Below are 12,215 nucleotides of genomic sequence, written 5' to 3'. Positions count from 1 at the left end.
TTTGCTTTTTAAAAACTGTATTCTCAGGCCTCCTACTGGTTTGTGGTTTTTCCAGTTAATTTATTCAAATGGTGTTAATTAGTGCAGCAATGAAGAACAAACAAAATAGTCATTGCTAGTACACATTTCCCGTATTCCGACTCCTGCTGTTTCCCACACTGATGTTCAGTATAAAAATAATGCATATGTATACAGAGGAGCTGAAAGGATTCTCAATATCTCTGCAAAGCCAAACAATGAAATATTGAACAGCAGTCAAAATGAGAGTATATATCTTATGGCATTATGTTGTAAAGTTTTTACAAAGAGGGTTTAGGACCTTCTCCTTACATTTTATGTACTTGCACCAGTCAGTTTGTGGGGGACAGTAGCCATCTCTCTTAACAACACAGAAATGGGATGGGATGGGGCACCCAACTGCGACTGAGATGGTCAGCAGGAGAAACAAGGAGAGACAAAGGATTCTGCAGTGCTAGGAATTTCACATTAAATGCTTTTATTAAATCCTGCATTCCATCTCCAGCTGTTTCCCACACTGACTTATAATTGTAAAAATAACTGATACTCATAAAGGAAGCATGCAAGCAGTCTTTTTATGTGTTCATAGTTCCCAACAATACAGTTTCCCTCGATGAGCAGGACTGTACACTGTACCCAGCATTCATGCTGAGAACAAAAGTAGAGAAATCAATCCAATTCTTCTTTTTCTTTAAAAGAAAAAGAAAAATAGGAAGTTGTTGTTATGTTGGCCTGGAAAATGGGACAGATGAAATCACACCCCTATGCCCCCAAACCTAGAGTTGGAGCTTGTGGAGGGGCAGTCATAAATTTGAGTACTCTGCCCTAAGTAGGATCTCACCTGAAGCTACAATTATTAATGGACCGGGTAAACCTTTCCTCCTTTACAGGGTCTCCTTAGATTCAAAACTAGCAGAAAGCTAGTCAGGATCTTCTGTGTCCATGCAGTTTAAATTGCCACAGTCCATCAATGGACACATTTCCTGTATCTTCAGAATCCCTCCTACGCAGTACTTTTGAGTGGAGGAAATTCATTCATTCATCCATGAGTCATCAATAAGTGTTCAAGGATTGAGGTGGTGCACTTGAACTGTGCTGGAGAAGGTCTCTGTGCCTCTATTGAATCCTTTTCCCTCAAGAATGAAATTCCCCTAAACTGACTCAACAAAATGTTTCTTAACCTGCTGTTAAGAGATTTCTGGTGATGAAGATTCCATCATGTACTCTTGGTTCCCATCATGTATGCTTAAGAAGAAAGCTGTTTCTAACATCTACCCTAAACCACACTGAGGTTTTTAATTACCAAGTGGTATATAAATTTCATGAAACAAACAGGCAAGCCAACTTTTTGAGTTGCAAGTAGACCTGATAGGGTTTTTTAATAATAAAAATTCATCTTGATGCCAACAGTCACGAAGAACCAGTGATCCCTATATTCCTTAAGACAAATTCATGCACTTGAAAATAGTTCTCAAATCCCCCTCTTCTTCAGGCTAAAGCCACCAAGGATGAAGGGAGCTGGTAATCGAACAAAAATGGTGAATGATCCCCATCTCTGCCTCAAGGCATGGGGTAAATTGGTCCCACCTAGAAGAGTCCTCTTCCAGCAATACATTATGGGAGCGCAGGGCCTTAAATGGCTTAGGACCACAATACCTCAAGGACCACCTCTTTCCATATGAACCTACCCAGACCCTGAGATCATCTTCTGAGGCCCTTCTTCGTGTGCCTCCTCCTTGAGAGGTTCAGAGGATGGCAACACGAGAACAGGTCTTCTCTGCAGTGGCTCCCCATCTATGGAACGCTCTCCCTAAGGAAGTTCACCTGGCGCCTTCATAGTACACCTTTAGGTGCCAAGTAAAAACGTTCCTTTTTAACCAGGCCTTTGGTTGATCTGATTGACATCCCATGCCCTTTTAAAATATGACTCTTGGGGGGGGGTGTTATTGGGTTGTTGTTTATATATTGTGGTTTTCATTGAACTTTTCTGTGAACCGCCAAGACCTCCAGGTATAGGACAGTATATAAATTCAATTAGCAGCAACAGCAAGAAGAAGAAGAAGAAGAAGAAGAAGAAGAAGAAGAAGAAGAAGAAGAAGAAGAAGAAGAACCATAGAGGCAAACTAGACAACCAGAATTTCAGATGCTCTGGCTTCAGCAATGTAATTGTCTTTGAGAGTCACCACCTGTTATTCTAGTCTGACTCAGCATAAACCTTTATAGCACGGCAGTTTAAACCATGGCTTGGGAGAATACCAGAGGTAGGGTTTGGCATGCCGTAACATAGTTTTACTATCCAAAAGAAATATCAGTGGCCTTGTTGGGATAAGTAGTGCCAAATTTCCCCTCTGGCTGCTGCTGAACCACTAGCATCACATCATCCAAACAGAGACTCAGAACGGCTATACTTTTTTGGTAAACATTTTGCATTTCAAAGAATCAGAGGACAAATGCCAGAAGAGGTTTCAGGTCCTAGTGAGATAAGACAGAACGGTTAGCTAATCACTAAAACAGCTTAGTACATTGTTCAGCAGTGCACAAACCTCATGTTAGGTCTTGCGCTCAAACAGCATATAAACGAATGGAAATATAATCTCTATTAGTGTGTAGAGATGTATATAGGTGGAGCAAGACAGACTTTCACTTTGAAATCGTTATCTCTTTGGACAGCCTCTTTGGACAGCCAATCAGCTCATGTTAAACCAAACAGGAGGCGGAGCAGAGGTGTGCTGCTGAGACTTTTGCTCTCTGTTGCCTCCCCTTTTTCCACTCCATGAGTTTGTGGGGGAGGTCTAAAGTGGGGCAGGGTCTATATTTAGTACTCCACATAGATCTCCTTACCACAATCCCATAAAGGACTAAGTAGAATCAGACTTACCGTATTTTTCGCTCTCTAAGACGCACATTTCCCCCTCCAAAAATTAAGGGGAAATGTGTGTGTGTGTCTTAAGAGCGAATGAAGGCTCCTTGGTTTCAGCGATAGCAACGCAAAGCCTCTGAAGCACAGTGGGAGCACTCCCGTGGCTTCGGGTTGCCTTCACTGAAGGGTAGGTGCCCCTTCAGCTAAGGCACAGCGCCCCTTCAGCTAAGTGGGAGGAGAAATGGAAGGGGCTCCATTTCTCCTGCCGCTTTGCTGAAGGGGCGCTGTGCAGAGAGGGGGAGATTTTTTTTTCTTGTTCTTGCCCTCTAAAACATCCTATAGAGCAAAAAATACGTAGTTGAATCTGACTTCCACAAGCACAATGCATCTTCCCTTCTGTCTCCCCTGACCCCAATACACCCCTGCATTTGGGGGAAATCCAGAGCAGATTTGGGGGGGCACAGGGAGAGAAGAGTGGGATATTCCAGTGTCCTCACAGTTCTGTGCATGCAATGATTTAGTTGGTTATAGCCCTCAAAAAACCCTTTTACAGAGTAACCCTAACTACATCTATGCAGAGATAAGTCCTACTGAATTCAGAGGGGACTTACTCCTGCGTAAGCAGGGTTAGGATTACAGCCCCAATTATCTATTTTCTTGGTCACAAGCCTGTGCTCATTACTGTTAGGAACCAGGGTAAGCATTAATTCCCTGCTTTTAACCCAAACTAGCTACAGTAAAGAACTCCTTCCTGTCATCTTTTATCATCAACTTCACACTACTTAGGAGAGTTCTTTTGTTGGCGGTGGTGTAATGTACTGTAGATATCTGCAGTCAAGCTTTTCACACTTTTGCAACTAAAATGAGCGCTCCAGGGGGTGGGGTGTGCTCGTCTTCCTCTGAACCTGTTTACTTTCGGCTTCATATATTAGATGGATGAGATAGGAAATGAATTCCCTGCACGGAAGGAATATCAGTACGAAAGCGCTACCCTCTCAGGCTGCGTTCCGAAAGTAATGATCAGAGTGGCTGAAAGCTCCTTTCATCAGAAGCCCCAAATCACAGGGCCTGATAGGTTTTCAGTGGTAACTTAATTCCTAATGAAGTGAAGTTTAGCTTGGTGAGTTTTTGACACAGCTGGACACCGGTAGCAATTCTTTGGCTTCCAAAGCTTTAGCTGAAGAAAGGAAGGGGGGCTTAAATGAGTCTCAGCAGTCTGTTCTTCTCAGACAGTGCTGAAATCTCACAGGGTCACATAACAAAGAGGAGGCTTCATTCGCGTTCCCAGGCTAGATCAGAGTGCCACCACACAACCTGCCACACATTATTAGCCTCGTCTTAGAAGATGCCCAGGAGGAGACTCAAACAGCTGGACAAGTCAAGGTTGAGGCATGTTCCTGCAGTTATGAGAGGCAGTTTACACCATAATGGGATATAATTGCCCTTCAAAGATGGCTCACTGCAACCGAAGTTACCCTTTGGGCAAAGAGGGGTGGCCAGTCCACCAAGTTTCAGGCAGAAGCAAGTCCTACACCTTTCCTGGCCAGCCCAGGACAAAGTTTCCCCAATGAAATGGGCAGCGTTGTCAAGACAGTTCCTCAAAAGCTTTGTCTTCAGTTGACACAACTGGAGCTCATTGGGTCAGAAGTACTCACTCACTTAGCTTTCATTTTCTCTGTCTCTCTCTCCCACCCTCATTTATAACCCTCTTTCTCTCCTTATGCTAGACTATTCTATCCCATGTGCTTGCAAAAATTGGCTGATGACCTCATGATACCCTTGCTACCTGCTACCCACACAACATGATACCTGCATGAAATGTATTTGTAAGCATTTGCCAATGCCGTGATCCCATTGTGGTGGCCCTAAAGTCAACTGGATCCTTTTAAGTGATAAATATTGATTGAATCGCGTGCTAGATTTCCTTGTGATCTTTTATATTAATAACCTGTGTATAATAATAATAATGATGATGATGATGATGATGATGATGTACATATGCAGCATACTCTCCAAAATTCCTCAGATGAATATAGGGACATTTTTCACTCCCCCCCCCAAATAACCCTCCTTGACCCCCCATTTTTATCCCCTGCCCCACAGAGCATTTCCTGTCTGAAGAAGGATGAGTGGTATCACCCCTACACCAACAGGACACAGGCCCACCACCATCTTGAGAAAATCCCTAAATCCCAATTTTATTTAATTTTATTCTTTGGTGGATTTGCAAAAAGGAAAACACACACCAATAAATAAATTTTAGAAAGGGTCAAAATTAGATGTGGACACACAAAGCATTTTTAAAAATTAAAAAATCCAGACTTCTTGTGCTCTGCTATCCCTTTCTTACTGCCTAGGGTGGTCCTGCCCTCTGACTGCCCCTCAGAGCCAGAACATCAGGCAAGGCTGTGTCTTGGTGGTGACAACCTCTCCTCTTCCTCACCTGCTCTCCACCAGCTACTACAGACTGCCCAAAGGAGGAGGTTATAAACAAACAAACAAACAAAATCCCCTGTGTTGCAAAACAGAACGATCTGAACAACATCAAGCAACATGTAGGCTAATAATATATTGACAATATTTATATAACACTATCAAACTGTTTTAAAATTCATAAACAGAAGACATGTAATATGTGCTATTATCTATTAGTCACAAACTAATAGATCCAGCGCCATGGGCCTTCTGGAGGTTCCCTCATTGCGAGAAGTGAGGTTACAGGGAACCAGACAGAGGGCCTTCTCGGTAGTGGCGCCCGCCCTCCCATCAGATGTCAAGGAAATAAGCAGCTATCCTATCGTTAAAAGACACCTGAAGGCAGCCCTGTTTAGGGAAGTTTTTAATATTTAATGCTGTATTATTTTTAACAATCGATTGGGAGCCACCAGATGGGTGGAATATAAATAAATTATTATTATTTTTATTCCATAAGCAGAATGATTAGAATGGTATGTCACTATAAAGAATCCCTGAAATTGAGGATGAATGCCTTTCCACAGTAAATATCTTATCCAAAATGTTGTCGAGAATGAGCTGGAGCACAGTGGAGCTATAAGAACAGCCAGGGGCGGAGGAAGGGGGTGCTGTGGGTGTGGACGCCCCAGGTGTCACCACTGAGGGGGTGACAAATTGCAGGGCAGCACTCACTGTGTGGTCTGCAGTGCTCCCGAGCCACACGTCTCTCCAGGGAGAGACGCGGTGACTTAGGCGTGTGCAGGCTCCGCGCTGCCCAAATGATCCGCCCACTGCCCACCCCCCAGCTGTAGGGCGGCTGAGTAGGAGGAAGCAGGCAGACTCTGGAGGCCCCACGGTGCGCCTATGGGGGGCTCGTCCTGCCCCTGGCATCCGAGCTGCTTCCCCTGCTGCTGAGAACAGCAACACAGAAGTCAGGTGGTAGGTGCTCCAAACGGTACAAAAGGGTGTTCCGAGCACAGCAGCAGAGAGAGCAGTTCTTCTGGGATAATGAACTGTTTCAATGCTAATTCTTCATCAGCTGGAAAGAATATAAAATTCAGTCCATTGCATTCAAATACAATACAGAGGTTGAAATGACAGGCCTGCATATAAATAACCAATAATAAATACATACCAAATTAATTGCCCCAAAGGTACATCAAATAATCAAGGGAGGAGGTTGGCAATGCAGGCAACAGGATTTGCCCCCGTAGCTGCCGCTCAGGACAAGCACCAGCACATCCTCCTCCCCAAGCTCGGAGGGGGAAATACGGACATTCCTGGATCAAATCAGAAGCTGGGGTGGCTTGTGTAATTCTGGGACTGTCCTTGGAAAATAGGGACACTTGGAGGGTATGTGTGCAGCAATACATGCATGTGGAAGGGGCCAGTTAAGTCAGAAGTCGGAGAATTCTGCCCATGCAGGAGCCTGCATGGGAAGAGGAAGGATGGATATGGCAAGGAAATAAATGACCCATCACATTTTTGTTATACTTTCTCAATTGTAAGCATAATTATAATGTAATGCCTTCATGTTGAATGTGTTATTCATTGCTTTATATTTAATCATTGCAAGCTTCTATTGAGTGCTGCATAGCAGACAGGCAGCCTTTAAAAAAAAAAAAAGGAGCAAAATCAGTGAATGAATCAGGAAATCCAGTATACAGGTCATATCTGTCCTTTGCTGTGAAATCTTTTTTAAAATAAACCTTTTATTAGTTTTTCAACATATCATTTTCAACAATAATTAAACGTACTTTTACATCTTATACAGTTTTTTTGACTTCCATCAATCACATCTGAAAATTTTCCAATTTATTCACAGTTTACATTTCTTATTTTAACTATTACTTTTAAATCTCATAACTAGTATCTCTCTTCTTTGCAATATTTCATATATTTCTCCCTACAAAACTTCTTGTAGTCCTACTAGCGTAATTTGTTGATTACAGCTGCTCTTCAAATAATTCATATATTTCTTCCAATCTTCTGTAAATCTCTGGTCCCGCAGGTTTTGAATCCTTCCTGTCATTTTATCCAATTCTGCGTAGTCCATTAATTTTGTGTGCCATTCTTCTTTCTTCAGGCTGTGAACTCAGTAAGGTGCTTTAGGCAAGCCATTCTCTCTTGATTTCAAATGCTGGTCGGTGACATGGGGGAAATAACACTGACCTACCTTATAGGGTTGTTATAAGGATTAATACAAGATAATACATGTGACATACTTTTGAATGTGTAGCATTGTTTTGCTTTGTATTATTTTATTGCGAAAAATCTCAGTTCATTATGAATTAATATAAGCAACAATCCTGACTTGTCAACAGCCTACACAAATAAAGTAAAAAAGGGGGGAAAGGGAGGAGTGTAAACTACTGTTAAACCTATCCCCTGCTTGGGACTTGACTACAACTCCCATCATTCCTTATCATTGGCCATCCTGGCTGAGCCGGATGAGAGATGGAAGTCCCCATAAGATTTGGAGTTCACCTGACCATGTAAGGCTTTTCTGGTCCACATGTTCAGTTCAGACATCAGTTGTGGAAAAAATGGAAGAACCAATATTTAGGTGCATCCCTGAACTTCAGGAAAACCAGAGCTTTTTTTTCAGCCGGAACTCGACAGAACTCACTTCCGGCACCTCTCGAGTGGGTGCCATTGCCATTAAAAGAGAAGAAGGGATTAAATGATTTATACTTGTTCTAAATAATGTTTATTAAACATTATGTTAGTTTTCTCCAGTATAATCCAATCTTTTACCCATATTAAACATTATGCCTAGAATAAAAATGTAAAGTATATGTATGCTTTGGAAAAGAGAAGAGATAAAAGAAATACAAAGAATGATACATTTGGAGAATGCAAAGATAAAGGTGGAAATAGAGATTCAAAGAAGTTGAATTGTGACGGAGGGAACAGGGGGAGAGTATTATATGATAAATATGTAATATTTGCTTTCAATGTTTTTGGGTTGTTTTCAATCTTTTTTGTCTTTGTTGTTTTGTTTTTGTTTTTCTGTACTACTTACTTAAACTAAATAAATATATAAAATTGGGGGGATAAATAAAAGGGAACAAAGGAAAACTGGGTGTATGTGCTTGGGAAAACAGGTTCATAAGCTTTGTTGCAGTTGTTTTAACTGAAAATGAATGGGATTTGCCTTAGCGTGAGGCTCTCCTTAAACTAAGCTAACTCTCTTGTTTTCTTCTCTCTTCCCCTCTGTCTTGGCAGGCCTGTGACGGAGGATTAGACAACATCAGTGGAGTCATGCTTCACACAGCCATATCATGCTGGCAGCCATTTCTAGGTCTGGCTGTGTTGCTAATTTTCATGGACTCCACCATAGGCTGCCCGGCCCGCTGTGAGTGCTCAGCACAGAACAAGTCTGTCAGCTGTCACCGGAGGCGCCTGATTGCCATCCCCGAGGGCATCCCCATTGAGACGAAAATCCTGGATCTTAGCAAGAACAGGCTGAAGAGTGTCAACCCGGAGGAGTTCACAGCTTTCCCTCTGCTGGAGGAGATAGATCTCAGCGACAACATCGTTGCCAACGTCGAGCCTGGAGCCTTTAACAATCTGTTTAACTTGCGCTCCTTGCGGCTGAAAGGGAACCGTCTGAAGCTGGTCCCTTTAGGGGTCTTCACCGGCCTGTCAAACTTAACAAAGCTAGATATCAGTGAGAACAAGATTGTCATTCTGCTGGACTACATGTTCCAGGATCTGCACAACCTCAAGTCCCTCGAGGTTGGGGATAACGATCTGGTTTATATCTCTCACAGGGCCTTCAGCGGACTGCTCAGTTTGGAGCAGCTAACTCTGGAAAAATGCAACCTAACAGCTGTACCAACAGAAGCCCTTTCTCACCTTCACAACCTCATCAGCCTACACCTGAGACATCTCAATATTAACCTTCTGCCTGCATATGCCTTCAAGAGATTGTTCCACCTGAAAAATCTAGAAATAGACTATTGGCCTATGCTGGACATGATCCCTATCAACAGCCTGTATGGCTTGAACCTCACCTCCCTCTCCATCACCAATACCAACCTGTCCACTGTCCCTTATTCTGCCCTGAAGCACCTAGTTTACTTGACCCACCTGAATCTCTCCTACAACCCCATCAGCACCATTGAGTCGGACATGCTTGCCGATGTGGTGCGCCTCCAAGAGCTCCACATAGTTGGGGCCCAGTTGCGTACCATCGAACCCCACGCATTCCAAGGACTCCGGTTCCTCCGGGTGCTTAATGTGTCCCAAAACCTGTTGGAAACCATCGAAGAGAACGTGTTCCACTCCACCAAAGCCCTGGAAATCCTCTGCATAAGCAACAACCCACTGGCTTGCGACTGCCGCTTGCTTTGGATTTTACAAAGGCAGCCCACGCTGCAGTTTGGGGGCCAGCAGCCAATGTGCGCCGGCCCGGACAGCGTCAAAGAGAGGCCCTTCAAAGACTTCCACAGCACCGCCCTTTCTTTCTACTTCACCTGCAAGAAGCCGAGGATACGCGACAAGAAGCTGCAATACCTGGTGATCGAGGAAGGCCAAACGGTGCAGCTACAGTGCAGTGCAGATGGCGACCCTCAGCCCACCGTCGCCTGGCTGACGCCGCGACGGAGACTGGTCACTGCCAAATCGAATGGGAGAGCTACGGTGCTGGGAGATGGCACCCTGGAGATCCGGTTTGCCCAAGATCAAGACAGTGGGATCTATGTTTGTGTGGCCAGCAATGCTGCTGGGAACGACACCTTGTCAGCCACCCTAACCGTCAAAGGGTTTGCCTCGGATCGTTTCCTTTATGCCAACAGGACTCCTATGTACATGACAGATTCCAACGACACCAGTTCCAATGGAACCAATATGAATACATTTTCCCTGGACCTTAAGACAATACTGGTGTCGACAGCCATGGGCTGCTTCACATTCCTCGGGGTGGTTTTATTTTGTTTCTTACTACTTTTTGTGTGGAGCCGAGGGAAAGGCAAGCATAAAACCAACATTGACCTCGAGTACGTCCCCCGTAAGAACAATGGCGCGGTTGTGGAAGGGGAGGTCCCGGGACCACGCAGGTTCAATATGAAAATGATTTGATGGTGGTGTGCTGCTAGAATTATTAATTCTTCCCCTGCCCCCCTCTCCTGTGGCATTCTGACCAATCCAACAAGCTTGGTATCTAGGAATTGCCATGCTAGAGGCTCTTGGCTGTCGCGGTGTCAAACGGTACATGGAAACCAGGAAGACTATCTGAGGTTGTACAGCAAAGCCTCTTGTTTTGAGGCTGCGTGTGTGTGTGTTAGGGCTTTTTTGCAGAGTTGGCATACAGTACTAATTGTTTGCATTGCAAATTTTTTGCCATTCTGAGGATCTCAGTAACAAACTGTCGGCTCATGTTCACGGACAAGTGTTCAAAACATTTTCTACCACTACAAAAATAAAAAAATAAAGGGAAAAAAACCCTACAGTGTAGGATTTACATATTTAAAGAGAGAGAGAGAGAGACGTTTGTCTACAACATAACTCTGCAGAGAAATTTGTATCTATAGATCTCATTTGCTAAATCCTCGCATCATACATCCCTTCTAGTTGATTCGACACCACAAGATTAATGTATTACTGTATTTTTTTTTAATATACATATTTAACTGTGTACATTTTAAAGCAATACAAATGAGACGTTTTTGTTCCTTCCACAGTAACTGACCCAAGTGTGATGTCACTTGTTCCATAACTACAGCCAAATTCCCAAATCAGACCTCTGTAGTCACCAATGAAAGATGCTGTGGCTTGTGCCTAACGTTACATCAAAGACCAGAGAGAAACTGTCGAGGCAGGCAGAATTTACTGTGTCCCCCTTGCTCTTCTCTTTATGGAAAGAAAGGCATGTGCCTACTTTTGATATAGAATAGAATATTTTCTTAAAGTATCTGTGAGATCACGTTGGACCCGTTTACTGTAAGAGTCCAAGGTCCAACTTCCTAGTCATGGTTGGCACCAACACTGGCAAATTAACTGGATGACCGTTCTTTCCCCCACTCACCCCTCTGTTTTAATTTCTTTTCCATTGTTAAGATGTCAGTGTGCTGGGATAAAGAACCAGGTTAATGCATTCTGCCATATTTCCAGTGAAGTGCCATCAGAGTTTTATTAATGGATGAGAATGCCGCTCAACAAAAGCCCTTCCCCACTCAATAGCTTCCACAAGGCCAAATTACTGCCAAACTTCAAGCCACTGTCCATTTTGTATTTACAAGAAACACTGGGCTGGTCTATACAGTCCTTTGCTGCTGTTTTTTTTTAAAATTATTATTATTCTCACAGAAATGACCCCTGGCAGCCTGATCGTGTGAAGAACAAAACCCTAGAGGCACCATTTCAGACTCCAGGATGGTGTAAGAGCAAAGAGCTTGCTTGCAAAAGATATGTCATACATTAAATATAAGAAAACCCAGTGTATTTTAAGAGCATTTCTTGTGTGTTTTTTAATACCTCACAATAATTTGTATGCCAGTTACACAACACAAGATGAAAAATGCACATAATGTGGAAAGGTGGTTGTGGTTTTGGCATACATTTTAATCGATTATATAAGCAGTAAGATGGCTCCAGTGAGATACAGGTGCTCCCGAGAATCATCGGATCTGAAAATGGCTGCCATCTACGAAGAAAAGCCCTGGTGGAAAAGTATAAATTGGGAACTGGTGGTAGGCAAAGTTATACTATGCCGGGAGTTCTGTGACTATAATGCTTTGAAAAAGAACTCCCCGCATCTTGAAGACTGCTGTGAAACAGACACACCTGTCACAGCTTCACGGCACTCTCTTCTCCCAATTGCATCACTGAGGTCAAGTGTACAAGTAAAACAGCAGGGCAAATATTACTGTGTGAACTG

The 12,215-nt window shown here is 43.3% G+C and overlaps 1 protein-coding gene across 2 annotated transcripts in view; it reads left to right on the top strand.

Moving 5' to 3' along the window:
* The window catches only part of LINGO2 (leucine rich repeat and Ig domain containing 2), a 555,875-nt gene extending 544,090 nt beyond the window's left edge, over positions 1–11,785 (top strand). For both annotated transcript variants that reach the window (XM_028712488.2, XM_028712489.2), the window contains one exon: positions 8,561–11,785. In XM_028712488.2, the coding sequence (XP_028568321.2) occupies positions 8,597–10,417 (1,821 nt within the window). In that variant the 5' untranslated portion in view covers positions 8,561–8,596 and the 3' untranslated portion in view covers positions 10,418–11,785. The remainder of the gene's footprint in view (positions 1–8,560) is intronic.
* Positions 11,786–12,215: the final 430 nt, after the last annotated feature.

This window comes from Podarcis muralis, chromosome 17 (assembly GCF_964188315.1).
Source record: "Podarcis muralis chromosome 17, rPodMur119.hap1.1, whole genome shotgun sequence".
NCBI lineage: Eukaryota > Metazoa > Chordata > Lepidosauria > Squamata > Lacertidae > Podarcis > Podarcis muralis.
The sequence above is the reverse complement of the archived record's forward strand: the minus strand, read 5'-3'. Positions and strand labels throughout refer to the sequence as shown.